General features: G+C 46.6%; 1 protein-coding gene across 4 annotated transcripts in view; it reads right to left on the bottom strand.

The window, feature by feature from the left end:
- Positions 1 to 13,293, bottom strand: part of SUPT20H (SPT20 homolog, SAGA complex component) — a 447,817-nt gene that overhangs the window by 227,876 nt on the left and 206,648 nt on the right. For all 4 annotated transcript variants that reach the window (XM_086935080.1, XM_086935082.1, XM_086935081.1 and 1 more), the window contains exon 15: positions 12,867 to 13,024. In XM_086935080.1, coding sequence (XP_086791206.1) covers positions 12,867 to 13,024 — 158 coding nt within the window. The remainder of the gene's footprint in view (positions 1 to 12,866; positions 13,025 to 13,293) is intronic.

Below are 13,293 nucleotides of genomic sequence, written 5' to 3'. Positions count from 1 at the left end.
CGAAGTATCACGAGATAGGTGGCTCCTCCCCCGGACTACAGTGCGCATGGGCATCCTCTCCATCCTCAGATTGTTTTTCGCCATTGTGGCAGGGATGGAGTAGGATACAGTAAGTGATGTCCATGCTATAGAATAGTTCTGAGTGCTACAACTGCGACAGGCACCGGGGAGGAGGGAGGGCGATATGAATGTCAGCAGCCCTACATGCAAAGAACAGATGCATACTGGTAAGTCGCATATTCCGTTCGAGGCATGTGGGCTGCTGAATTCATATCTGTGCATAGAATGTATAGCAGTCTCCCTTTTAGCGGTGGTTGCCCGTGCCAGCTGCATCAGCCTGAAAAAGAGTCTTGAGTACAGCCTGTCCTACAGCTGCCTGCTGTTTGGAGTGTACATCTACGCAGTAGTGTTTGGTAAATGTATGTATGGTAGTCCATGTGGCTCTCTACATATGTCTTCTAGAGGAATGTTTCCCAGGAAAGCCATGGATGCCCCTAACTTGCGTGTGGAATGCACCCTTGGGGGAACTGTTAATGTGCGTTTAGCTTTTTGATAACAAATTTGTATGCACTTAACAATCCATCTGGCTATACCTGATTTTGAAATGGGGCTTGATTGGCTGTACTAATGTATTAATGTAATTTGTTTTAGCATGTTTCATCATTCTTTAATCCTTTTCAAAAGTGACTTCAATTGTATCTATGAATGTTGCTATATGGTTGTACTTGTACAAACCGAATAAAGCATTTTGAAACTGAAATGGGGCTGCCTTTGTGCTGTGGTGAAAAGGCAACAAATAGTTGCTTAGTTTTCCTGAAGGTTTTGTTCTGTCTATATAATACAGGAGAGCTCTTTTAACATCCAGGGTATGTAGAGCTCTTTCTGCCACTGAATCTGGATTTGGGAAGTACACTGGCAGTTCGATAGTCTGATTGATATGAAACTGGGATACCACCTTCGGCATAAATTTAGTGTTTGTACGTAGCACTACCCTATTTGCATGAATTTGTATGAATGGCTCCTGAATAGTTAGGGCTTGTAGCTCACTAACTCTCCTAAGTGATGTAGTTGCCACTAAGAAAGCCACTTTCCACGTTAGGAACTGAATCTCACACGAGTGTAGAGGTTCAAAAGGTGGGCCCATTAGTCTGGTGAGAACCACGTTGAGGTTCCAGACAGGTGAAGGTGGGTGTCTTGGAGGAATCACTCACTCGAGTCCTTCCATAAAAGCTTTAATAGCAGGTACTCTGAAGAGCGAAAGGTGTTGCCTGTTTTGAAGATAAGCTGTCACCGGAGCCAAATGTATACGTATGGAACTGTAGGCTTGATTGCATCTATGTAAATGTAACAGGTAACATATTATGTTTTGAGTGGATGCATCTAGCGGATTTATGTTATTATTGGTACAATAGATGACAAATCGTTTCCACTTCGCCGCATAGCATGCTCTGGTTGTAGGTCTTCTTGCCTCTTTGATAATATCCATACAGTCAGGAGGCAAGTTCAGGTAACCAAACTCTATGACTTCAGGAGCCAGATCGCAAGGTTCAACTGTTACGGATCTGGGTGCTGAATGTCTCCATGGCTCTGCGTTAAAAGACTGGGTGTTAATCGCAGCCTTTGATGAGGCACCACAGAAAGTTCTAGGAACGTGGTGTACCATGGTTGCCTCGCCCACGTTGGAGCAACTAGGATGAGTGTCATGGAGTGTTGTCGCAGTTTGCGTGCCACTAGTGGTATGAGCCGGGCTGGGAGAAAAGCGTACGCAAACCTGCCTGACCAGTTCATCCATATCGCATTGCCCTGAGACTGCGGATGTGGAAACCTGGCGGCAAAGCTTTGGCATTTTGCGTTTTCCCTTGTGGCGAACAGCTCTATCTCTGGGGGACCCCACTGCTGGAAGTACGGTTGTAGCACTGAGGGATGTATCTCCCACTCGTGCATCTGGTGGCTGTGTCTGCTGAGCAGATCCGCCATCTGGTTGTCCCCTGCCTGGGAGGTGCTCCGCCATGAGGAATATGTTCCTTTGAATGGCCCACTTCCACATGCTTTGCACTAGGTGTGACAACTGTGGAGAGTGTGTCCCTCCCTGCTTCTGTATGTAGTACATGGCAGTCATGTTGTCTGTCCGGATCAACACAACCTTGTTGCACAAATGTGCCTTGAACGCCTTCATCGCCATGAAGATTGCCATCAGTTCCAATAGGTTGATATGCATCTTCCTTTGCTGTGTCGTCCATAGACCCTGTACTGTGTAATGGAGGACATGCGCTCCCCAGCCCAGGAGAGATGCCTCCGTCGTCAGCACTATCTGTGGTACAGGCTCTTGGAACGGTCGTCCCCTGCAAAGGTTTTGTGGGTTCCACCAATGCAGAGAGTGGTATGCGCGACCGGTCACCAACACTAGGTCTTTCAATTGTCCTTGAGCATGGTTCCACTGCCGTGCTAAGCACTCCTGAAGTGGACGCATGTGTAGTCTCGCGTGAGGGACTATGAAGATGCAGATGCCTATCAACTGCATAAACACCCGTGCTGGGAGCGAGTGTTGGGGGTCTGAATTTTTTAATCAGTAAATGAATGCTGCTGATTCTTGCGGAATTTGGCAGTGCCTTCGCTAGCAGAGTGTCTATTGTTGCTCCCAGGTACTGTTGTACGTGAGCAGGTTGGAGATAAGACTTTGCGTAGTTTAATGAGAATCCGAGGCTGTGGAGGAGGTGAATAGTGCGAGACATGTGGCTGGCACATTGCTGGACTGACTTTGCTTGGATGAGCCAGTCGTCCAGATAGGGGTAGACGTGGACATGGTTTCTCCTCAGGTGCGCTGCTACCATCGCTAGGCACTTGGTAAACACCCTGGGGGCTGTTACCCCGAAAGGTAGTACCTTGAACTGGTAATGTTGATTTTGTATGGTAAACCTGAGATACTTCCTGTGTGCAGGATGTATTGGTATGTGGAAGTATGCGTCCTTTAGGTCTAGCGTTGCATGGAAGTCTCCTTGAGTGACCAATGGCAGAACCTGTTGTAAAGTGAGCATGTGAAAATGTTCTGACAAGATGTATTGGTTTAGGGGCCTGAGATCCAGTATTGGCCTGAGAGACCCGTCCTTTTTGGGTCTTAAGAAGTACAGTGAGTATACCCCTGTGCCCTGTTCCTGTATGGGGGCGAGTTCTATGGCCCCTTTTTGCAGCATGCTGATAACTTCTTGCTGCAATAAGTCTATGTGCTCTGCGGACATAGGACGGTGTCTCGGGGGTATGTTGGGTGGAGTGGAAGTGAGCTCTAGACAATAGCCGTACTGAATAAGTTGTCTCACCCACCTGTCTGTGGTAATGCTCTCCCAGACTGGCAGGAACTGTTGTAATCGCCCCCCGACCGGTGTTACATGGTCCGGGGGCAGTGACAAGGCGTCACTGTTTATTATTGGCGGAGGATCTGGTGTTGTTGTTCCCTCGTCCTCTGCCTTTGCTGCTGTTTCCATGGTATCCACCTCTATTGTTTTTTTTTTATTTAGGTGGTCTGCATGTTCCCTTTATTGTATGGACTTTGTTGTGATGCCTGGCCTCGTGAAGCTCCTCTATTACTGGAGCGACGAAAGGAACCTCCTCTGAACTGTTGGGACTGCAAGGCACCCATAGACTTGGCTGTTTCTGTGTCTTTTTTAATCTTTTCTAAGATTGTGTCCACATCAGGACCAAATAAAAAAATCAGGGTTTACAGGCTGATCCAATAATGTGGTTTGAATTTCAGGTTTGAAATCCAGAGATGCGCAACCAAGCATGTCTCCTGAGCATGACACTTGTGTTAATGGCCCTGGCTGCGGTGTCTGCTGCGTCTAGCGCGCATTTAATGGATGCGTTTTTTATGAGCTTCCCTTCTTGGATTAGCATTTCTGCTCCTTCTTTGTTGGCCTCAGGCAAATGTTGAAGCAGTTGCTCTAAAGTGTCATAATGCGCCCTATCGTATCTGGCTAATAGGGCCTGCGTATTAGAAATTCTCCAGCTATTAGCTGCTTGAGCAGCCACCCTCTTCCCTGAAGCTTCTAATACTTTAGATTCCTTGTCTGGAGGAGGAGCATCACCCGTAGTTTGTGAGTTGGCTCTCTTACGAGCATTTGAGACCACCAAAGAGTCCAATGGCAACTGTCCCTTAATATATGTAGGGTCCACAGGCGCCGGTCTGTATTTTCTTTCAATCCTTGGGTTGATAACCCTTGCTCTAGTGGTTTCTTTGAAAATGTCCCCTGCATGTTTAAGGACACCTTTTAGCATTGGTAAAGTTTTAACGGATTTCTCTGAAAAGGAGAAAGTGTCAAACAGGAAGTCCTCCTCAACTGGGTCAGCATGCATGTCCACATCATGATTTAGTGCTGCCCTTTCAATCAAAGCGTTGAACGCAGCTGTGTCTTCTGTTGGTGAAGTTTTAACAGGATAAGAGGGAGTATCCGGAATAGTCTGACTCCCCCTGGTCAGCAGGGTCCGTCCAGGCATGAGTCTGGTCATCCTGATCTGTGTCCGCAGGGTAATGATATTGTTCATCATCATCATACCCCATATCCTCAGTAGTGGGTGTGGGAGAGTATGCAGTGTCCTGGCCATGGTACCTCACAGTCTCAAAAAGGACAGGCGACGTTGAAGAATCTTTTCTTCTTGAGTGGAATTTTGTATGATTCCAGAGGATTTTCTGACCTAATCTTCCTTTGATAGATAGTAAGTCTACCAGATTCGGAGTCGATATGTAGCTTCGACTGGTCATCATATGAGGGCTCTTGGTACAAAACGACCTCTTCTAGAGGATGTGTCCTTTTTCCCAATGACACCTTCTTGGTGGTGTCGACCCCAGGCTTCGGATCGAGCGCTTTAGGGCGTGCAGTCGGGGGCAGACAGAATTTTATTGGCGGCATAGTGTCCTTAGACAGACTGACCTTCTTTGGGGCCGGTGTCGATGGAGGGCCGACCGATTTCGCCTTTTCGGCAATAAGTTTATGTCCTTGCGTCGACTTCGGTGCTTGTGGCGTCGGAGGCGCGCTTTTGTGTCTTGACTCGACGTGGTCCTTCGAGGCGCTTTTGGATTTCGACTCGAGGCCTTTGACGAGCTGGGGCCTGTCGACTTGATACTTCGGATCGAGAAGCTTCCGAGACTCGAGTCCTTTGTTTGTGTCGCTGTCCGTCGTCGTCGACTTAGTCGGTTCGACGTGCTTGGATTTAATGGTGGACTTAATCTTCGGTTCGATACTCTTCACCTTCGACCCTGCAGGGTCGTCGACACCTTTTTTGTTCGTCGACTCCGATGGGGTCGAGCTCTTCGATCTGAAGACTGATTTCAGCAGTTTCGGTTTCGATTTTGACTCAATGGCTTTCGGTTTCGTTTTAAGTAGCTGGACCGATGGCTCATGTGATAGATTCTTAGCCGGGCCTTGACGTGGGGTTATAGAATGTTCTTCAAGATCTTGGCTAAGGCCTTCTGGCGATGCCTCGACCTGAGCCCTTGGAAGACTTTGAGTGTCTGTTAAGGGCCCCGTACCCACGGTTGGGCCTGGTTCATCGCTTGAGTCGTCGTCAATGGCTCCGATGGGGGATACGTCGTCCCTTACCTCGACGACGTTTTCATCCTCGACGTTCTCCTAGTCGTCTTCATAATAGTTGGAGTCATGCTCCGAGCCGGGATCTGACTGCTGTTCTGGATCCTCAGTCTCGACGACCTCATGGTCCTCTGCGTCGAAGATATTCACCGGGTCGGGCGCTAGCTTCGATATAGTTTGCCTCGCTGCACGTTGGAGTCTAAGCGTCTTCTTCGACCTGAATCGAGCACAAGCTAGACAGTTGTCCTCATTGTGCTCTGGTGATAAGCACTTGTTGCACACCGGGTGTACATTGATGTGCGGGTACTTAGAGTTACAAAGGGGGCATCGTTAGAACGGGCACCGTTCCATCGACGATCGGTCTCTGGTGTCGAAAAGGCCACGCGGCTCTCTTCGACGTCCTGCTGAAGAATAACTGGAACAAGATCTCGGCACCGATCGAAAACAATACCGACGACCCCGAAGGCCTTTTGGCCTGTAGAAAAGTTTCCGAACTTGAGTAAAGAAAATTACATCCAAACCCAATGGCGGAAAAAAACAATCTGAGGATGGAGAGGATGCCCATGCGCACTGTAGTCCGGGGGAGGAGCCACCTATCTCGTGATACTTCGGAGACTCTTCCAGGACAACAATGTGCAATCATCCGGACCCAACACTAGGCGGCGATCTATGCACAGATATGAATTCAGCAGCCCACATGCCTCGAACATAAAACTTATTAGGACACACAAACTTCACCCCAGTGCAGAGATGTTACCTCCCCTGGGACCTCACACACAATACCAGCTCTGATGATGTCCCCTCCACATTTTGTCATGGAAGGTCAATGGCCTACTCGACTGCATAAAACAAACTGCAGTTCATCGCAGCGCCCAAAGCCACGCACCGGACATCCTCTTTCTACAGGAAACGTTCCTTCTAGGGGCTCGTTGCACTTTCCTCGCCCGTTATGGTTTGGGCAGGATCTGGCATTCTGTGTTCACACGGGGCTCCCGGGGGGTGGCCATATTGATTCCTAGGGGTCGCCCCCTTACTTTGACACAGGCTGAGTGACACACAGGGACGCTATGTGGCCCTGACGGTAAGATTGAGGGGCATCCTCTCAATCGCTTGTGTGTCTATATTCCCAAAGCCACAATGCCCTCTGCCCTTCGGCGCCTCACGCTCGTAATCCCCACCTTTCCTCTGGGTCTGACGGACATCAGAGGCGACTTCAACGCTGTCATGCATCCTCCTCGTGACACGACAGGTGCTCCATCTGCGTCCCATCTTGCCTCTGCTAAGCGCCTTTCTGATTGGTCCTCTACCCTGGGTCGCTGCGACGCTTGGAGGGTGTGGAATCCCTGCCGGCAACAGTATACTCTCACTTCGGCAGCCCACCATACTCACTCTTGTATTGACCTGCTCCTATTGTTAGTTGGTGCCTGGGGCTACTATCCTGCCCCGAGGCATCTCAGACCACTCCCCAGTCTCCCTCCGTCTCGGGAATACTCCCGATGGCGTTCGTACGACTTGGCGAATGAACAATTGGTTTTTGCAAGATGCGAAATTTGTTGAATCCCTCAGGCGGGAACTGAGGCATTATTATGTGATCAATACAGGATCGGTCCCCTCGCCGGATACATTGTGGGAGACCGGCAAGGACACAATACGGGGTGTGGCTAGAGGCTTAGTCCACGCGAATCGCGCGGCCCAGGCAGCCCGCCTTATACAGTTGGAGGCCCATGCTGCACAATTGGAAACAGCCCAGACTTCTACTGAAAGAGCTGATTCTGCCCGACAGCTCGCACTGCTCCGTGATGAGATCTGTCAGATCTCTCTGGACTCCGCTAAAATGCTCTGGCGCTCCTCAGTGGCACGAGTATACGGATGGGGTGAGAAAAATGGCAAATTACTCCATAACCTAGTCTCTTATCCCAAAGCCAATTACATAATCCCTGAGGTCCGTGATGGGGTAGGCACCCACCACTTCACCTCTCGGGCTATCGCCCAAGCCTTTGCGGAATACTCTGCTAACATTTATGCGTGCCGACATCCCGAAGCCTCCCTGGCTGCATTGTTGTCAGAGTGTATGTAAAGTAACATACCCAGGCAAACAATATAACAACTGGCAAGTTTTAAATGGCAAACAAAGCGTAATTAATGACAAAACACTGAATTAGCATAGAAAGTACATTTTAATTGATTTCATAAAAAAGTCACGAGTAAAATCATTGACATATTGGTAAAACATAATAAAAATAAATCTATTATCAGATATGCACTGTTTATACAGATAGTGATATAGTGGAGGGATGGTTTCCTGTCTACGCGTTTCGACACGTTGAAGGTGTCTTCCTCAGGACACTACCATCATGATACTGCGTTTAGGATGCACAGTCTGCTGGTACAATGATGTAGTAAGTTGCGTGGTCTCAAGATATTGATTATCTGTATTTAAAGGCTATGCTGGCTGCTTAGTACTGGATTTTCCCAGAATACCCTCTAACGAACCGTGTTGTTTCTCAGCCGCAAGAGGGTAGAGCGGTACCAGATATCCCCGGAGGAGATACATGAGGCCATTTCACTCATGAATTCCGGCAAGATGCCAGGAATGGATAGCTATCCTCAGGAATACTACGCGACCTACAGCGACTTGCTGGTCCCGCACTTAGTGGAATAGTTTTACCATGTGGTGGACACGGGGTCCTTTCCCCCGGAGATGGACGTGGCCACTATTGTGGTCCTCCCAAAGACACAGTCGCCCTCTTTTGCCTGTGCGGACTATCGCCCCATTTCCCTCATCAACACAGTGGTGAAAATCTTTGCCACTGTCTTGGCCCGTCTCCGCCCCCTCTTGCATGACTTGGGTCCATCCAGACCAATGTGGCTTCATGCCTGCCTGCATACACAGTCTCCACCTCACCCACCTTTGTATTTGGCCCTGCTTTTCATAGACATGGAAAAAGCATTTGATACAGTTGATTGGAGCTATCTGGAGGACGTGCTAGAGGTGTTGGGTTTTGGCCTTCCGTTTCTGCGCCTCATCCGTGTATTATACTCCAGCCCTAAAGCGAGGATCCTGATTAACGGTGTGCTGGTGGAGACATTCCCCATTCAGAGGGGCACTCGCCAAGCCTGTCTGTTCTCGCCGCTTTTATTTGCGCTAGCGATGGAGCCCCTGGCCTTTCTCATACGTCAAGATCCCTGCATCCGACGTTGGGCTTGGGACCCTTTTCAGGCCGACAAGTTCGCCCTTTACGCCAATGACGTTCTCCTCTTCCTGGCGAGAGGCCTCATCTCTTCGGGACTTCCGTCGGTGGGACCACATTGGGATCTCGCTTCTTGGGGACGTCTGGGTGGGGGACCACATCAGAACCTTTGCAGACCTGCAGCAGTGCTATTCCCTCCATTCCTCCCAATTTTAAAAATATCTACAGCTTAGGCATGCCCTCGGGGTGCGCATTCCATCTCCCACCTCCCTCCCTGAGTTTAGTCCCCTAGAGGATCAAGTGATGATGGGGAACCTGGGTGTAGGGGGGGTGTCACAGATTTATCACTCCCTCGTGAACAATTGCCCCGCAACCCCAGATTTGTTGCGTGCCCGCTGGGAGGGTTGGTTGGGCCCCCTAGAGGATGCGGACTGGAGGGATGCTCTTATGGCCCCCCAAGACCTTGATGATCTCATCCAAATTGCGTCTAGTCCAACTCCCTTACCTACACATGGCATAACTCACCCCTGCGCGCCTATACAGAGCCCGACTGCGTCCCTCTACGACCTGCATGCCCTGCAACCATGCCCCAGACAATTTTTATGATATGATCTGGCAATGCCCTGTCCTTGCACCATTCTGGGCGGGTGTGGAACTAGAACTCACACAGACCCTGGGGTGAACGGTTCCCCATGACCCATTACGTCTGATCCTAGAGGTGTTTGATGGCCTGGATGGCTCTCGAGCAGACAAGCGCTTTTTTGGGACAGCGGTGGCGGTGGCGATGCGAAATATAGCGGCACTCTGGTTCCAGGCCAAACCCCCCTACTATGCGGAGGTGGAGACAGGGTATGCACTGGTGCAGAACTCAACAGGAGCCCCTCTTTGAAGCCCAGGGCTGCCCGGAAATCTTTGAAAAGATTTGCGGTAAATGGTTCAACCTATTGTCCTGAGGGGTGTGTGTATTTTATGATTCGTGATAACCTCATGCATGATTTTACCCTAAAGAATGATTCACAAGTCTGTCGTCTCCCATACAGCTGTACATTATTCAGATATTGTGCTGGATTTTGCTGCCAATGTAAATTTGTGGTTCGTTTTAAAATCAATAAACTTGATTATCAAAAAAAAAAAAAAGACACCCGACATAGAAGTGCACCACTACACCAGGACACCCCAGAGCCGACCGAAGTGACCTGTTGGTGCTACCTTGAACCTTGCCCCATACTTACATTAAGGCCAGAAGAACAGCCCTGTAAATCGTTACTAAGTGACCAAATGCAGTTTATGTTTTTCCCCATAGGATAATAATACCACTTTAAAGATACAATACAGTACTCTTGAAAAATTACAATCTTGAAAAGTACTTACTTGATTACGATGGTCTAGGTGTCTAAATTCATATACACATCTGTTTTATTTTCATAAGTTGGTGTTGGATTTCTTTATTGAGTGTGCGTTTCACTTACGGACTGTGTGTGCAATAAAGGCTTTACACTAACCACTGAAAAGTCTAACTGCTCGCCTACACTACCACAAAAGAGAGCATTTGGTATTATTATTCTAAATCCTGTAAACCAGTAAGGATCGCCTGGACTCTGCACAGTGCACCTCATTTTGGTGCACAATATAGAGAGCCAGCTTCCTACAAGGCCCTCATGCAGGAAGCAATGATGCTTCCAATTTTACATCTGATCTATTCCGGTGAACTGTACAAAAGCTTACCACACAAATGCGAAACAAAAAGCTAATTTTATTTGAGCACTTTGAGACAGCCTTGGCTAACAGTCGCCTTTCCAAGATTCCAATATATTTCTTTAAAAAACCTAACTAGGTCTACAACCTCAAAATTATTTTTTGTCGCTAAATATTTCTCTCTATATCGATCATATTCCCAATTATTGCACCCAATAATGCTGCACTAAAGCTTACCTGATTATGTTAGACTACACATGACCATCTTAAGGTGCATAAAACGGTTATAGACTTTTCTAACATGAGTGAATGAAAATGAATACAAGCAATCACCCTCAGAAGTGGGGGGTGCACTACAATTGGCAGTAAGTGTGTGCAGATCTCCAATTTGGGACCTTTTTAGATGGTAAAAAGGGGACACTCAACAGAACAGGGAGGTGGGAGGGAGGTAAGGAATCCTTTGTTAGATAGCATATCCACCAGAAATTACGTTACTGTAGGTAAGCAATTTTTTCTTCTGATAGATACCTCTAACCACAGATTCCTCACATTTAGAATAGATACCAAAGAAGTACCTCCTAAAGTTGAAGCGTATGGAGTGGGCTTAGACCAAAAGTCCTCCAGGACCAAACAGGCAAAATGCCCGTCCCGTTGGACCTTCCTGAGGCTGCTTCTTAGCAATTGACTAGCAGGTCTTAAAGTAGAGGACTATGTATTTTGACATAGTCCTTTTCTGTGCTGCCTTACCTTTCTTTTACCTGAACACCCCATAATATGCTGATTGTCCACTCAATGGTCCGTTGACCAAATGTGAGGAAAAAAACTTGTTTCCCACTGCAATGCCATAGAAGTGAATAATAGGATTCAGAATCCTGTACTCACACCAATGGCACTTTATAAGAACCACACCAGATTTACAAAACAATGTTACAGGAAATAAACAGCAGAAGGGAAGTCAGTGGAATAGTTATAGCATCAAAAGTAAAAGGCTGCACTTATTTTACTCTTTATTAACGAAGAAATGTGCACATTGTGGAATGCCGAGCACAGCTCAGCTAATCAGAATATTTTGAATGCAGCTACTAACTACCGTTGTTCATCACCAGTGCAGAACCAATGTTACTATACTATTTTGTAATATTGTTGTTGAAATTGAGCTACAAAACTGATCTGAATGATTTCCTCTAATGTCCCTTCCTCTCTCAGTAAATAAATGCTTCCAATGAAGTTAGCAAAATGCAAATGTAAAAAGTTTTTGATTTTAGGTTGATGTTAAAACTTTGAAAGCAATGAACATAATTAATTCATGAAAAAGTGTAAGCCCTCTTTAAATTAATAAATACACACATCAAATGAGACAGACATGAAAGAATGGATGTACCAGAGCGTAGGAGAATGACAGACTAAATGATGTTGAATGTATAGCTAGAAAAATATGCCTGACAAATAAACTATGCCCATTTTGCAAAGACGCAGGTCTTTTCATCTTCACAGTAGTCAGAAAAGCATTTAAGGCCAGATGTACGACCCTATTTTACATGCGCAAATGGGTTTGCGACCTTTATGCGCATGCAAAATACAATAGGGCCATGTACAAACCCTATTTAGCAAGTCACAATTTTTTTAGAGAATCGCTAAATAGGATTGCGACTTGATATTAGGATGGGGCGTTCCAAGGGTGTCCCTTTCCAATAGTGACTTGCTACGCTATGCAAGAATGTTTTGCAACCGCAATTGCAAAACACTTGCAATTTACCGCCCTCTTCAAGAGGGTGGTAACCCATTCGCAGACAGGAAGGGGTCCCCAGGGAATCCCTTCCCCTTTGTGAATGCAGGAAAAAATATTTTTAGGGGTGGGCTGTGGTAGCTGCCCATAAAAAATGAAACATAAACGTTTGTTTTCTTTTTTTAAATGCATCACGTTTTCCTTAAAGGAAAATGGGCTGTGTTAAATAAAACGAATTTAAAAGAGCAGTCACAGACATGGAGGTCTACTGAGCCCAGCAGGCCTCCATACCTGGGAGGGCCAGCCATTCCCAGAGGTGTCCCAAATTGCGAGTGCCTCATGAATATTGATGAGGTATGCAATTTGAGACCTCATTGGGAATCGCAAACAGTGTCTCGGACACTGTTGTACATAGCATTTTGCAACTCACAAATTGCAACTCGCAATTGAGTGCAATTTGCGAGTCGCAAAATGATATGGACGTACATCTGGTCCTTAGTGGCTTACATTTGCGGATCTATAGTGGACTGATGTAAGCCATTAAATAAAAAACATAAATCAAATACAATTAAAACATTAAGAGTGCTGGTCTGAAAGAATGTACAGTATAAATCTTAAACAGATATACTTTTGATCCACAAATAAAACAATAAAAGTGGTTTTGGCAGAACTTACTGGCAAGGAGATATCAGACATCCAGTATCTTCATCGGTTTTGAAAGTTTGCATTTTTCCATAGTACAGAGGATTGCCATAGGTCTGGAAAATAGATAATCTGGCCCTTTGGAAGGGGTTGCCACCTTCACACTCGAAGACAAAATCTTCCCTTGTGTCCTGGAAGAAAAGAAAAGTTACTTGTAATCATGATTAAAAACTAAGATTATCTTCAATCAAGTCCTACAGAATATTTATAGCACTGTGCAGAAATACTTTTTTTCCCCTCTCTTTCGAAAACATTCTATATAAAAACGGAGGCCTGAATAACAAAGCTAAATACAGTTGTGCACATTTACTCATGTGCATACTTACTACTACAGTTGGGTGTAATTCTCTACTTTTCTAGTGTTCACCATTTAGGAGTTGAGAATTACACCTACTTACTT

The sequence above is a fragment of the Lissotriton vulgaris genome, chromosome 8 (assembly GCF_964263255.1).
Source record: "Lissotriton vulgaris chromosome 8, aLisVul1.2, whole genome shotgun sequence".
Classification (NCBI taxonomy): Eukaryota; Metazoa; Chordata; class Amphibia; order Caudata; family Salamandridae; genus Lissotriton; species Lissotriton vulgaris.
Note: the sequence above shows the minus strand (reverse complement) of the source record. Positions and strands in the feature narration are given on the sequence as shown.